Genomic DNA, 15,495 nt, shown 5'->3' with positions numbered 1-15,495 from the left:
GTTTAGTCAATTTAATGCGAGCCAGACCATTCCACATAAAGTAAGGTGAGCTTCATACCAATCAGTGCTATAAATATAAGGTGTTGTATTGTAATATTTCAAAGTCAGCACTTGCCAATATTTTTATGAACGATATGCGACGTTAATATATTTACGTTAGATGGGCATAAAAGCAAGTAAATAAACATTGTGTAAGAGATTGTATTTTCTCACATTCGTATTTTAACATGTGAAAAACACATCATAACTTATCATGGTAAACTTGAGCAAAAAATTGTAGACATCGTGTATTAATATGACAAATTTGAGATTATAAATCACCCCAAAAAACCCCAAATCTGGATGCTAGAAATGTTATACGATGGCAACCATATCAATCCTCATAAACTATTCTTTTCCTCAATTTGAATTTTTTTAAAGTGTATGTTTGTGAATACTAAGGGAGAGACACATCGAAGAATGTATCTTTTAATGGATCGTAAGTCGTAACTTTCCACTTTTGTGACGTAAATTGAAGTACTAGTCATTCTTCTAACCTCAACAAAACTAGTGGAGTTGTTATTGATATTTCAATGCAAGAAACTTGTTTGTATATTCCAGGTGCTATTGACCAAATTCTCCTGAGAACCAAAAACAAAGTTGGAACACGCAATTGTAAACAGTGTCGGAAAGGCACATAAATCAGTATTAATACGAAAGTTAGGAATTTAGGACCGAGTCTGAACGAAGGAAAAAAGAAGTTTCGAATCTCAAAATAAATAAATTATAGTCATTGGTCAAATGGGTCCGCGTATACCTTGGAAATTAGAATAAGTGCAAAGTTTCAGCATTTTATTATCATTTTATTTATATTACAAACAAGGCAGGCAATTAGCATGAGTTCCTACAATTCTTTGACTAGTAAAGTTGTCCATTCTAGATTTACATGTACGGACTCTTCAAAGAATCAAATTTAATTTGTTTCAATTGCTATATTTCCAATGACTCAATGACGTTGCGTAATCAGTGACTTTGCAATTGGCCTAAAACCTCAACCATCATGCCATGTGACAATAAGTTGCTAGATGTACCTTGTTTCTTATTTCATTCTGCCTTTCCCAGCCCAAAAAATATCTCAAAATGGAAAAAAGATTAGTAAATAAAGCACAAATAAAAATTTACCGTGAGAATAGAGGCAGAGCACTAGTTCTGAGTTCGGCAAAATTAATAGTTTTGATCAAAATTTTATACTAAGTTAAGATTCATTAAACTGTCTTAACTAAAATTCAGAATTTTTAAACTCAAAATTCTAGATATTCCTCTTCGTGAACGCATCCGATTCAAGGAGAAAAAGAGAACAAGATGGGGGGCTTGCCTCCTCGTTCCCATAGACAACAAATAGGAGGAGGGAATATTTCCCTTTGCGCCCCTTGCTTCTTAAACAGGGCCTTGAAACCAAAAAATAAAATGACAAAAGCTATCAGACCATGTCTTTTTTCCTCTCGAAGGAAAAAGATTAAAAATAAAAAAAAGTCAAAGTAAAGAAGGTCGATGTTCAAATAACATTCAACGCAGACCAATTGATTGGGCACCTCAAAAGTACCCATTAGGGAGAGCTAAGGCCGCCAACCTTGTTTGATTCGTGTTAAGTATAAATTGGTCCAAAGCCACGTAAAAAAGAAAGCCAATAAATTGATTAAACGACCTTCACATAACGTAGCCATTTTCGACTCTCCCTCTTCCTCGGAGAGTTCTTATATTTCATCTTCATTTCCAAATTCTCTTATACATAGTATTACAAATTAAAGCTCTTTTAATTTCTTGATCACAGTTACAACTACCTACTTCAATGGCGTTTCCAGACAACTCTACCCGGAAATCTTTAATCCCAAGTTTTCTTTACACGACTACTTTGGACCATCATGGCAATAATATGGATAGATCATCTCAGCCATCCATTTTACCATCATCATCACCAACGATGGAGAAGAAGCCTTTCTTGATTCCAGCACCAAAGGAGAGTGCAGGTTCAGGTTATAAGGTAGAAATGTATTCACCGGCGTTTTATGCAGCCAGTACCATCGGTGGTATTCTGAGTTGTGGTCCTACTCACACGGCTGTCACCCCTCTCGATCTTGTCAAGTGCAACATGCAGGTATAGCAGAGGATCCTTTTTATTTTCTACTCCCTCGTTTCAACTTATGTGGCAAGGTTTGAATCTACGCGAAGTTTAAGAAAGAAATGAGAACGATTTGAAAGTTATGGGCATAAATATACCGTGGTTATAAGATTGTGAAAACTTATAGTCTTAAATAATTCATAACATTTGTATCATTATAAAATTTCTTATCAAAGTTGAAACATGAAGTTTAAGTTAGATTATTTTCATATTTAGAAAGTTTTCATTCTTTTTTGAGCAGGCTAAAAAGGAAACATTTCGATATAAACTTGAACGGAGGGAGTAACTTTTAAGTATTAACCTTAGAATTTATGTTATGTTAGCTTACCGTGTAAATAATTATTATACTATCAGATTAAGTTGACCTACAATAACAAATAACCTAAGATAACCTGAAAATAGAGTAATAATTTGTTATAGCCACTTGAATTGCAAAGTTAGGATTTTTTTTTTATTATTATTAGTATATATCGTTGTACATAACTTAAAACTCTTAACAAATAGTTGAAGATAACGGTCATGAAAAGACGATGCTTAGGCTTGCATAAAATTGATCATGTTAGGCTGGATAGTTGTGTGTTACTTTTGATCTAACCTTAATCAATCATTCCTCTGTGAGCAAATAAAAAACAGAGCTTTCACATCTGTATTTTTTGCTCTTCCATTCTGTTCTTTCGCTTGTTGACCTAAAATCAAAAGAGAAAAGGAAAATGAAAAAAGTAAGAGTTGCACTTCCAGAAAAAATTGGATTAATGACGGATTTAATGTCCTTATTTTGAAATGTTTGATTTGTCAGATTGACCCAGCGAAGTACAAGAGCATTTCGTCTGGTTTTGGAATTTTATTTAAGGAGCAGGGTATTAGAGGAATGTTTAGGGGTTGGGCGCCTACTCTGGTTGGTTACAGTGCACAAGGAGCATGCAAATATGGATTCTATGAATATTTCAAGAAGTACTACTCAGACCTTGCTGGCCCTGAAAATGCTGTCAAATACAAGACTTTAATTTACCTTGCTGGTTCTGCTTCTGCTGAAGTTATTGCTGATGTTGCCCTTTGTCCATTTGAGGCTGTTAAAGTTCGTGTACAAACTCAGCCTGGTTTTGCTAGAGGCTTGTCTGATGGACTTCCCAAACTTGTCAAGGCTGAAGGAGCTGCCGGGTATGCATATATATTTTAAGTTGAACAAGTTTGTTGTTAATTTGCTTATTGTGGGGTTTGATTAGTGCTGACGAAAACTTGGTATTTGAATTTTTATTACAGGCTTTATAAGGGGATTGTGCCTCTCTGGGGACGACAAATTCCATGTAAGCTTACATATTTCCTCTGATATTTCCATCACTAGGATTTTGATTTTTCATATGGGTACTTTGTTTGACTTTATACTTGGAAACTTTCCAAAAGGTGTCATTCAGTTTCTTGCAATGAGAAGTTCTAGCACTTGCTAAAAGTACACTTAAAACTTGTGTTCATTAACATATCATGAACATTTCTACTGCTATAAGAGCATGTCATTAATGTTAAATGAGAAGTTTAAAGTTAAAGATTTCCAAATATATAGGTTCTGTTCTTTTTGGAACAAACTAAATAGGAGTGTTGTATCAATGAAACAAAAGGAGTATAACTTTTATTTGTCGAACTGCTTGGCATCTGTTTAATTACTCTTTCTGGAGTGTTCCACATGGATATTGGCTAGACTGACTGAGTCTCATATGGGTTATTTTACAGACACCATGATGAAGTTTGCATCATTTGAAAACATTGTGGAACAACTCTATAAGCATGTCATTCCAGTACCAAAAGACCAGTGCAGCAATTCTACGCAGCTCGGTGTGAGTTTTGCTGGTGGATATTTGGCTGGTATTCTTTGCGCTGTTGTGTCACACCCTGCTGATAACCTAGTTTCTTTCCTCAACAATGCCAAGGGAGCGACTGTGGGTGATGTGAGTAAATATTGAACTGCTTCCTCTGCTTTAACGTTCGGTTTCACCTTAATCCTTAATGATGGATTTGTTCATTTTTGCAGGCTGTGAGTAAGCTAGGACTACGGGGTCTCTGTACTCGTGGTCTTCCCCTTCGTATATTCATGATTGGCACACTTACTGGAGCACAATGGGGCATCTATGATTCTTTCAAAGTTTTCGTTGGCCTGTAAGCTTCTTCTACCTTATATTTTCTTTGCTAACGTTGAATCAAGCAAGAGATAATCTTGTGACTTACTTATAATATCTTGAACTGATGCGTAAATTCCTCGCCTTGCAGGCCAACCACCGGCGGTGCAGCTCCTCCAGCCCAGAAGTGAAGAAAGCATTGATGATTACGTAATATCTTCTTCTTGTTTTCCACTAGTTCTAAGGGAAGTGGAAATTCTTTCAATTTAAGTTTTGACTTTTGATATATGGTAACATTAGTTTTGAATTCTTTAAAGGTTTGTAGTTGTATCGGATATTTTGGAGGATGAATCATCCTCGGCATTATTGGGTTTAAACTTTAAAGTAGTATCACTTGGTCTGTAAACACGTTTTTTGGATTTACAATAATATGGCAAATTTATAATGAGAATATGTTGCTTCTCCACTTCATGGTTCTTATGTGATGAGATGATATTTCTTTTGTCGATTCAATATACGATTGTAAAAACACAACAAAGGAAAGACCTTCCAAAAACACCAGCAAATATATGAGAAGAGTACAGACAGTTTTATCAAAAGCAAACGGTACAACTGTTTTTATTGGAACAAGCTATTTCTTACACCTATCAACTATCAATTTCCTGCAACTGATACTACATTCCACAGGCAAAAATACATAAACCTGACGTTAACAGATACTCATTAGGTATCATCCTCGCCAGTGTTTAATGGATATATGGTATCAAAGACAATCCTTGCAAAGACATGCCGGACTTCCTGTAGGCTACCCAAAGCTAATAACTCATAGTCTATCTTGCTACCTTGCTTAGGTACAAACCCGTTCTCCTTTCCCATTCTAACGCATTGGCAAACCTTGCACGCCTTTAAATACAGTGCTAATGGAATAAATACCTGCAAAAGAATGAAAAAGGAAGAGATTAGGTTGTCTCTTTCTTTGGCAGATGAGTATCAACTTTCTTTTGGTTCGTAGCTGTATGCCCACAAATATAAAGACATTGAAACCAAAGGCCAAACGACCAGGAGAGGAAACAAAGGATTAGTCACGAAGAATAACAAGAACCAAAAGTGAGAGATTATTAGGGAAATCAGCTTACTAGATCTGAGTACGGCGCTTTAGGGTAGTTTGTCATTGCTCGTGAGACAAAATACTCGTCCGTCATATTAGTCAGTGCCCTTTGAACTGAAGTTGCCAGTTCCACAACTTCTTCTTTTAAAGCTGGCAAGTCCAGATCCTGAGATTCCAACTCATGAAAGCTTCCATCATGTTGTGCAGAAATCCTTTTAGCTATACTTAAAGCTTCTGACAAATCACCTCCGTTATGAACACCAAGGCCAAATGCAGCAACCACCAAAGGGTCCCTTGGTTGATCTGAGAGTGCTTTATGTAAAGCCAAAATTGCGACCCTAGAACATTTAAAATTCAGATAAGCTTTGACTGATTGATCCGACAAGGAAATTAGCTTCTTAGCATCCTGATGCACTTAAGAGTTTGAGAAAAGGATTCTACCTCTACATTTTTAGGAACAAAATTGAGAGAAACGTGTTAAAACCTTTTTTGGCATGTTAACAGAAGACAGATCAGTTACACTTAAGCTAAGGCAAAAACATACACCATTACCCTATTACTCACATTCTTTTAAAAGTATTAATTCTTTGGCGATGTATCGCAAATGACATAGAGAATACATGCACATACCTAGGAACTGGGCAGACTTCAGTTGGGGCGGCTATGTGAAACCTCACATCATATAAAATAAATGAAAAATAAAAGCACTAGAAGTTCTCCATATTTTCTATTTTCTATTGGCATTCTCTAAAAGGCTAAAAGACCTAGAAAGAATTGGACTTAAAAGTAAACATACTAACATGACTAAAACATATTGACAAAAAAAAAATCTGCACTTGCACGTTTTCAGTTACTTGCCAAAAATATTGTTCACTTGCATTTAACTGACTCAGAAATCTGTTGAAATAATTACACTGGGGAACTAGAGGATGTATCATTCTACAATATATGGAACATTTGCACATTTGGACTAGTAACAAGCCCACTCAAACTGACTGAGAGAATGTCCAAGAGATATATACGCCAGTCAAATCAGCCAAGAACTTGTTGACGCACATTTTACCTTTTTTTAAAAAAAAAATAAAGCATTAACTTTTTGAGCTGTCAAACAATTAGACACACACATATTTGATTTGTCCTTGAGGTTCCCATTTTCTAGGGCATTTTCAGTGGTCCTTTATTTACATATAATACGTATGAATTTTGCTCTTCGGTTTCACTTTTCTATCTAGTATCTGAACAGTCCTTTAACTAACTTTCTAGAGGAAAGGTAATGGTCCCTGACGCAGGAGAATTATCAGGCTGAAATAGGAATACTGCACAATCCAATAGATATCCATGACATTGAAACTGATTTATAGAGTGACTTACAAACCATCTTACTTGCTGAGCCAGTGCAGAGAATCTTACCATAAGCTACTGTGGCATGGCCTATCAGGGGCCACTAATTTATCAAGGTTGGAAAATAGAGACTGCAAAGGAAAGCAGAAACAAGTTAATCATAATAGTTTTGACTTCTTACTCATCAAACCAAAACCAACATAACATAGGTTCGAGAAATGAGATATGCAGAATTGCTAATATGTCAAAACTTACATGTGGAAACGGAAGGAGGAGAGAGATGACAATTATATTCATGGTATTAAAATGGTGCATCAACAAGGATAGGGAACCAGAATAAAATCCGCATTTGGATGTTGGCAATTGATGGTTTGCACAAATAGGATGTCAGAGAACCCATGATTTTTTTTTTATTTTTTTTTTTTGAGAAACTGGTACTGTAGATTCATGTTTTCTCTTCATTGTAGTATAGGCCATTTAATGTAAAAGAGAAGTATAGGCAGGATCGCGTGTATATTCTAAGAACGCACATGTACTGAGTTTGGGACTATTTTTATAAGAAATACTATCTCCGTTCACATTTACTTGTCCAGTTTAGACTTTGCACATCCTTTAAGAAATAATAATTGATATGAGTATTTTACTACAATACCCTTATTATTTGATGTTTAGTCTTGGGTCTTGAAAAATGATTTGGGGAATGAGTAATTACAGCTAAGATTAAAACATGGAAAAAAATATGTTTTTCTCTTGATATACTAAAAGTGATGAGTAAAAGTGAAACTTTATTTTTAGTATAGTGGACAAGTAAAAGTGAACGGAGGGAGTAACAAAACAATGCAATCTTTAACACTCAGTGAGACAACCATGAGCAACTCTTTGCTAAATAATGATTGTTGGTTCTTCACTCAGTGCTGTTCTCAAACTCATTATTTGCATTTACAGAGCTTTGATCGTCTTGAAAATGCTCCCAGTATGAGATCTACAACCTTATGATTCTCCATTAGATCAACACCAAGTTAATTGCAAACCAACAAAAGAAACATGGTTTGTTTCTTCTCTCTCTATCCTTTTGGCCTTTTTTTACGAGAATCTGAGTCTCTCATCATTATATTTCAGGGAATGAACTTATGGTCAAAAATCTACCTCATCAAGGCATAACTCACTTTTTAAGCCACAAATGCAGTTAAATAGATCAGTTATGACTAAGCATAATAACCTATAACCACCGTTGTTTGCCATCACCTAAAGGCCAATAGGTACTACTTTTAAGGGGAAAATATTTCACCCCGGAAGTACCTTATGGAGGGCAGGAGTCTGTGGTGGATCCAAAAAGAAGAAATCAAACATCTTGCGTCAGAGCAAGATTTATAAAAAAAATAAAAAAATAAAAATTACCAAAAGCAAGTTAGACCTCTTATCGCGCCTTCTAAAACCATGCCGTACGAAATATGCTGCCTGCAAATTAAGCTATATTAGAAATGAAATTTAACTGACCATAGGGCGAAACAGGATTCAGAGTATATTCACCTGAATTGGTAAAAGTATATCTAGAAGACCAAATTTCCACAATAATCTTAGTGAAGCCTCAGCAGAGCCATAGGCTAACATGTAATTCATTTCCATGAGGAGCCTTCCCTGAAAAACCAAAGCCGAATAAAACATTTTGAAATAGTTTTAGTGCTTTTACCTATCACAACATAGTTTTAATGCTTTGTAGTTTGTAAACCAACATATATACATATATTCATAGACACATTACACACATAAATATATTCATATATTACATATAAACAGTCACACACATACAAATTTTATATATATATAAAGAGAGAAAGACACAGAGAGAGAGAGAGAGAGAGAGAGATGTTCTCCATGTACCCTATCAAGCCTCAGGACTGAAGATGATAAGTTTTTAATAGAAAGAGCTGTCTCCCTTCCAAATCGAAATCCAAGTCTGGCAGCAATTCTAATTGCACGAAGGATTCGAGCTGCAAAGGTAAAATAATAATTTTTTTGATCGAGTAAAAGATTTCATTGATAATAAATAGGCCATCTTGGCTGTATACAAGAGATATACAAAAAAAAGGAGAACCCTACAAAATATGGTTCTCTCCAAAAGACACCCAATCCTATATACAAACAGGAACTACATGGGTGCACCAAAAGAAAATAAGGGATCGGAGACTACTCCTCAATTGAGCAAAGCTTATCTCCACCCCTTCAAAAGCTCTTGTGTATAGTACTATAGTTATTTTAAGATAACAAATATAAGAAAGAAGATTACAATAGGGCAATGAAGTTGCTTTAGAAGAAAAAAAGCAAGCCAAGTGTTGGCAATTAAATCACAAAGCCAATAGATGTCCGAACAAATATAGAGGACTTAAACTGTCGATCATTTTTAAGAGTTGAACATCACTTAAGGAACAGGAAATGAAAGGGAACTCACCGCAATCCTCTATAAATGAGAAACTAGAAGGACCGATTGTTCGTACCTGTAGCAAAAGTGATCAAATCAATGTGGTGGAATGGAGAAGATTATGGTAACAAACTAACAATTAGACCTTATTAAAGATAATATGCACACTTTAGCTTTCCTGAGATCATCCACTCCACCCATGTAATCATAGACGAGTTTTGAATAAGGGTCAAACATCAACCTGAGCAAAAACAAAGAGGATAATTTACAACCGTCAGTAGACAATAGTAAATTTCAGAAGTTTTTATATAAAGTTTAGAAGCCTACTGAAACACCTCCAACCCATACACTACTTATAGAAAACCGTCAAAAAAAAAAAAAAAAAGTACAGCACAAAATCAATGAAAGTTGTTGGCAAATGTGGGGCACTGATAAACGCAAAGTCAAGAAGGAACTAGGATCAGATATGCAACCCGTTTATCGTAAAATCTCTACGCAAACAATTTCTCCATCGAAAGTGGTCCTTCTCATCACAGTCAATGGGCTTCTCAAAAGATAAATCCAAGTCCCTCACAGGCCTTATTCCTGAGGTGTGAAAGCTTGAAACCTAATTATTAATAAAAATAAAATGCACCTCATAAGCAAATAATATGAATTTAAAGTGCGCAAAATGATCTTTGCACCTATGTTGGGAAGAAATGATAAAGATCATGGCAAACCTCCACAAGTTCATCATCAACATGCACATGGCAGATCGGGAACCGCCTTCCAACTATCTCACAATGTGAAAACGTTCTCCTCACCTGCAATTACAATGATGATAATAGGCCATTCAGATCACATGTATATTTGGATTCAAAATCTTAGTTAGCAAAGAAGAAACTTTTGCATACAAAGTACCAAAATCTAGAGTAATCACAAAGTTACAGTCAATTTGGCGCACAGAGAAGATTATGAGAAAACATGAATCATGCTCTATAAGGACATAAAGCACTGAACTGAGTAATCAAATTAGCACCTTCTCCATCAAGATTCAGCACTCATCACATTACACCAAAGGCTAGTGACTTATAAGGATAAGACATCTGAGCAACATCCTTCTACTAGATCAATTACAGCTACACAAAACTTCAGACACTATTATAGTCTGTGATGTGTCAATTCCATGCCGAAAGAAAAAGAATAGGCAGCTAATATTTGTTTAATGGTAAGAAATTCACATAATACATAATGGTGCGAGCTGTTACAATCCCAATTCCCGCGTTAGAAGAGAAAAAGGTTTAGGTAACAAAACCAAAGCCTTCAAATTGTATTTAATTCGTAATATACCGAAGACAATTTTCCAAGCAGCTGAATTCTCAATAAAAATTCCAACATAGAACCCTCGAGGTAAATTCCATGTTAAATCAGGCAATGCATCCGGACTTGTATGTTTGAATCCCTCCAATCGCTGAGCTAAGACTCCCCTCCGAGGGACAGAAGGGAAGGAATGGTTCCGGAGATAATAGTAAACAAATTAGTTAAATAAACTACATAGCGTGTATGAGCTTCACGACCAAGAAGCGAGGACAACACATAATAAGAAGGGACCCTGAAGTTGTTGAGGTAGGTTTTTTAGGCATTAAAGTCCTCCTATGTTGCTATGAAAAGGTTATTATTTAAAACCTGGAAACTGACAGAAAGCAGTTATGACATCTATAATGTCACTGATCTACAATGAAATATCATTGAAGATGATCTACAACATCACCTAGCATGACCTGAAATATATGCAGTAGAATAACCATTATACAGTTCAGACCCAAGACTAACCTCTTTAAGTTCAGCTGTAGTTATAATGTCAAAATCTTTGGGTGTTCGTTTTAAAATAAGATCCCGAACACAGCCCCCCACAAGGTAAACTTCAAATCCTACAAGATAGACGGAAAGAAATTTCTCAGGGTGTCAGAATTCAGAGAAGACATTGAACTTATGACACAGGGAAAAGAGAATACTCACAGCCCGTACCACTAAAGCATTAGATAACAATTTATCAAGTAAATAGAAAAACTTCAAGACAAAATCAGTATCTAATAGTTATCCTCATCAGCTGCACGTTATGCCACGATAATTATCCATTAAGCTTCAATCTAATCATTACTATTGAAAGACCAAGAAGCAATTACATATAGCCAGACATGGCATATTACATCAACCTTTTCGTTAAAAAAATATGACATCAAGTATTTGGTAGCTGTTATCAGGTGAAACTCTAGGTCTCAGCGGTTGCAGTTTCTCTCTGCTTTTTATTGCCCCATGGCTGCTTCAGGATTTATTCATCATGTGTTTACTGTAAATGAGGGTGGAAACATGGGTCTTTAAACAAGTTTTTTATTGACAAGGATAAACAAGTTTTTTTAATCTAAATAATAAAGAGACATTTCCTTCAAGGACTAATTGAAAGTTTCCCCTTTTTGGGTGTGTGGGTAGTGGATTTTTTTGCGGGAAGTGGGGCTTCTACTTCGGCGAAGTTAGGAATCTCTCGTCAATAACCTAGGTATCGGAAAAGGGGTCTGATACTTCAACTAAAGGAACGACCAGTTGGTTCACCCAACCCCCACCTAGTGTCACTCATTCCCTAGACCAGAAGGGATCCAATGCATACGCTAGTTGATTCATTTCTTTTTTCGTTCTTGTTTTTATTTTTTATTAGATAATCCATTTCTAAACACAGAAAAATAGCAACAAGGAAGTTTTTAACAAAAATGGAAATCAATCCCATCACATTTATCACCTAAAGCATCCCATCAAAAGTTAACATTATAAGAAGCCACGTACCAAATGGCAGATCTCGTATACATTGCATTTCTCTTAAAAGAAACACGCATCACCTCTTGTTCGTAATCATAAATAAGGAATAAACAACAACACCCTTAAGAAACTCTCACGCAAATCTTAAACTCTCTTAACCACAAAACAATTAAATGGGATAGGAAAGTTTGCTGATGCTGGAAGCTGACTTATCAAATAGGTGCCAGGTACTCATAAAAGAATTATCAAGCATGAATATATTCATTTTTTTTCTCTTTGCATCAATAGAGAAAAGCGCAGTAACATGAATACTGTAGACTAGTCCCATTCATTAAGTTTTCCCATTAACTAACAAGGAAATTAAATTACCATTATAATCCTAAACAAAAGCAAACATAAATCAACTGGGAATTAAAGTACCTTTACTTTTGAGACCATTAAGGACAACTTTTGTAGGTTTTGCAATCATTGAACTGCTAATTCCTAGTTCCTTTGAATGGAACCTCTTCCATTCTACTGGTTCTGCAACACCACTAAAATTTCATCACCTTTTTTTTTTTTTTTTACCAGCAAAAATGGAAACTTTAAAATAAAACAAAAAATTTCCAAATTCACCAACCTTTGCTACTGTCGATATCTTCAATTGCTGCGGCACAGCCAATAAATGCCTGTAAAAAAAAAAAACATAAAGAGTGTCTGTAATCATAAACAATAAAGAGGTATGTATGTATGTATGTGTAAAGAGAGAGGCACCTTTCGCATGCTATGAGAGAGGGGAAAATGTGGGCGACAAGAAAATGCAAAACCAGTGGAAATGGCCATGGTTCTAAGCTACGTTTCTGCAACAATGAATACTGGGGTTTTCATCCGAGAAGAAGAGGTGATGATTTTGGACTCGGGTTGGGCCTGGTTCTATTCAAATCTTGGGCTTTTTGAGGCTGGGCTCTTGCATAGTAGTCAAAAAGCAGGCCGAGCTAAGATGTCATCGGCCCAATGTTATTCTTTTACAATATTTTACTGACCGTGTTATTCATTTTAGGTCTACCTCATTCTATCATATGACATACCAATAATGTTACTATATTCTGGTGATGGCAAGGAAGATTGAAAGGTTCAAAAGAAAGCTTGGATTTCAATACAGCTTTCATATTTGCTCTAACAAGATCTGGATATTCTGGACTTCTGATTATGAGCATGGAAGATAAAGAACAACAAGTTTTACTTCATATTTCTCAAGCTCAAGGTACCTTTGCATTTTATGTCACGGTTGTTTATGCTAAGTGTGATGAGAATCTAAGAGTTGTCCTATGGGATGAATTGAGAGATTCAGCGGGTCGAATCAATGGCCCGTGGGGTGTGGTTGGTGACTTCAATGTTTCCACTAGTCCAAAGGAAAAAGTCGGAGGAAGCCATATAGGTCTGAAGAAGGTTTTGATTTCTTATCTTGCCTGACAGATTGTCATTTGCAGGATGGTGGTTTCTCTGGGCTCCCTTCACTTGGAGTGATAATAGAGATCCCCCGAACACCATCTGGAAGAGATTAGACAGACTAGCTTATAATGAAGAATGGTTTGACTTGTTTGGGGGTACAACAGTGACTCATCTTTCTAGAACTTGCTCAGACCATGCCCCTTTACTTATTAAATGTGGAATTCCTGTCAATGACCATATTAGCTATTTTAAGTTCTTGAAGATGTGGGTAAAACACGAAGACCATTTGAATATCATCCAACAGTCTTGGTCTAAAGAAGTGCAGGGAAATTCTTTGTATGTTCTACCTCAGAAGACCAAGAAGGTTTGCAAAACTCTTAGTGTTTGGTCTAGATCTACATTTGGAGATATCTATGAGAAACTAATGAGGCTGGAAAAACTCATCAAAGACCTTGAAGATGAGGCCACTATTAACGACAATCAGGAGATCAGAACTAAGATATCTTGTGCTAAAGCTGAGTTCAACAACTTTCTGAAATTGCAAGATAGTGTTCTCAAACAGAAGGCCAGAATCAAGTGGTTGACTGAAAGAGATGCCAACACTGCATATTTTCATGGTGTGATTAAATATAGGAGAAAGAAAATCTCCATTCTTAAGATTAAAAATGATGAAGGAACCTGGGTTGAAGGGACTAATGATGTAGCTGGAGCAGCAGTCCAGTTCTTTCAGAAGTTGTTTAGTGCAGAAAACACCATTGAAGATTCTCAAGTCCTTAGTGTGGTAAAAAAAGTGGTGTCTGATGCAGACAATGAGACTCTCACTGCTATCCCTACTTTGCAAAAGGTCAAAAACAGTACCTTCTCTATTAAGCCTGATAGCGCACCTGGACCAGATGGTCTAAGTGCCAAATTTTACCAAAATGCCTGGAATATTATTGGCTATGATGTACATAAGGCTGTTAAAGCCTTCTTTAACGGTGCTACACTTCCTAGATTCATTACCCACACTTGCCTTATCATGTTACCAAAAGTTAATTCTCCTCAGCAATTCTCTGACATCAGACCTATTAGCCTATGTAATGTATTCAGTAAGATTATTGCTAAGCTGATAAATGCTAGGCTGAGCACTATCTTGCCTAGAATTATCTCCCTTAATCAAAGTGAATTATCTCCCTTAATCAAAGTGGCTTTGTCAAGGGAAGGGATATAAATGAGAACATATTATTGACTCAAGAGATTGTGCATAACATTAACAAACCTAGAAAAGGGATGAATATTGTTATTAAATTGGATATGGCCAAAGCTTATGACAGAGTATCTTGGTCGTTCCTATGTTTCATGCTTAGACAACTTGGCTTTAAGGAAGAGTGGGTTGACTTAATTTACATATTTATCTCCAACAATTGGTACTCCCTGATTGTAAATGGTAGCAGACATGGGTTCTTCAAATCTGAACGAGGACTGAGGCAGGGTGACCCTTTATCACCCTCTTTATTCGTACTCAGTGTCGAGCTTCTTTCTCAGATGCTAAATGAGCTCCACAACAACAACAGATTCAGAGGTTACTATATGAACAACCAAGGGCCTCAAGTTACTCATCTTTCATTTGCTGATGATACCATCATTTTCTGTAGTGGAATTAAGCAGTCTCTCAAACTTGTCCTGGATACTTTGGAAACTTATGAGAAAATTAGTGGACAACTTATCAATAAAAATAAAAGTTGCTTTGTTATGGCTCCTAAAACTGCTCATAGTACTATCACTAGAGTTGGGAGAATATTGGGTATGCGACATGACAAATTGCCTATACAGTATTTGGGTTGCCCTATTTACAAAGGAAGAAAAACTCTTTATATCTTCTCTAACATGGTGAACAAGGTTATTAACAAGATTAAAGGGTAAAAAAGGGCAGCCCGGTGCACTAAGCTCCCGCTATGCGCGAATTCCGGAGAAGGGCCGGACCATAAGGGTCTATTGTACGCAGCCTTACAAGATTAAAGGGTGGCACTTGAAATTTCTTTCAACGGGAGGTAGGGCTTTGCTTATTAAGCATGTCTTACTTGCTCTCAATACTCATACACTTGTCGTTATTCACTCAGTCGCGCCTCCATTTCTCTCTCTTTCCTCTCTCTCTCTCTCT

The 15,495-nt window shown here is 36.2% G+C and overlaps 3 protein-coding genes across 6 annotated transcripts; 2 read left to right on the top strand and 1 right to left on the bottom strand.

Moving 5' to 3' along the window:
- Positions 1 to 1,650: 1,650 nt before the first annotated feature.
- LOC132632334 (mitochondrial phosphate carrier protein 3, mitochondrial-like) lies at positions 1,651 to 4,717 on the top strand. Its single transcript, XM_060348224.1, has 6 exons — positions 1,651 to 2,134; positions 2,955 to 3,316; positions 3,419 to 3,462; positions 3,884 to 4,098; positions 4,182 to 4,306; positions 4,418 to 4,717. The coding sequence occupies exons 1-6, from the start codon at positions 1,829 to 1,831 to the stop codon at positions 4,455 to 4,457; spliced, it is 1,092 nt and encodes a 363-aa protein (XP_060204207.1). The 5' UTR covers positions 1,651 to 1,828; the 3' UTR covers positions 4,458 to 4,717.
- A 115-nt stretch (positions 4,718 to 4,832) lies between these two features.
- LOC132632333 (uncharacterized) lies at positions 4,833 to 12,827 on the bottom strand. 4 transcript variants are annotated; one of them, XM_060348220.1, is made up of 14 exons: positions 12,678 to 12,827; positions 12,544 to 12,592; positions 12,345 to 12,446; positions 10,947 to 11,044; positions 9,854 to 9,937; positions 9,608 to 9,741; positions 9,303 to 9,375; positions 9,165 to 9,210; positions 8,597 to 8,706; positions 8,246 to 8,353; positions 8,114 to 8,173; positions 6,785 to 6,846; positions 5,403 to 5,712; positions 4,833 to 5,199 (listed from the first exon to the last, which is right to left on the bottom strand). In XM_060348220.1, the coding sequence occupies exons 1-14, from the start codon at positions 12,744 to 12,746 to the stop codon at positions 4,990 to 4,992; spliced, it is 1,515 nt and encodes a 504-aa protein (XP_060204203.1). In that variant the 5' UTR covers positions 12,747 to 12,827; the 3' UTR covers positions 4,833 to 4,989. The 4 variants fall into 4 exon arrangements, with proteins under 4 accessions (XP_060204203.1, XP_060204204.1, XP_060204205.1 ...); XM_060348221.1 differs by having other exon boundaries at positions 12,345 to 12,457; positions 12,678 to 12,766; XM_060348222.1 differs by lacking the exons at positions 10,947 to 11,044; positions 12,678 to 12,827 and having other exon boundaries at positions 12,544 to 12,598.
- Positions 12,772 to 14,565, top strand: LOC132631306 (uncharacterized). The gene is made up of 3 exons (XM_060346895.1): positions 12,772 to 12,919; positions 13,066 to 13,341; positions 13,394 to 14,565. Exons 1-3 carry the CDS (start codon positions 12,772 to 12,774, stop codon positions 14,563 to 14,565), a joined length of 1,596 nt encoding a protein of 531 aa, XP_060202878.1.
- Positions 14,566 to 15,495: the final 930 nt, after the last annotated feature.

This window comes from Lycium barbarum, chromosome 3 (genome assembly GCF_019175385.1).
Source record: "Lycium barbarum isolate Lr01 chromosome 3, ASM1917538v2, whole genome shotgun sequence".
NCBI lineage: Eukaryota > Viridiplantae > Streptophyta > Magnoliopsida > Solanales > Solanaceae > Lycium > Lycium barbarum.
Note: the sequence above shows the minus strand (reverse complement) of the source record. Positions and strands in the feature narration are given on the sequence as shown.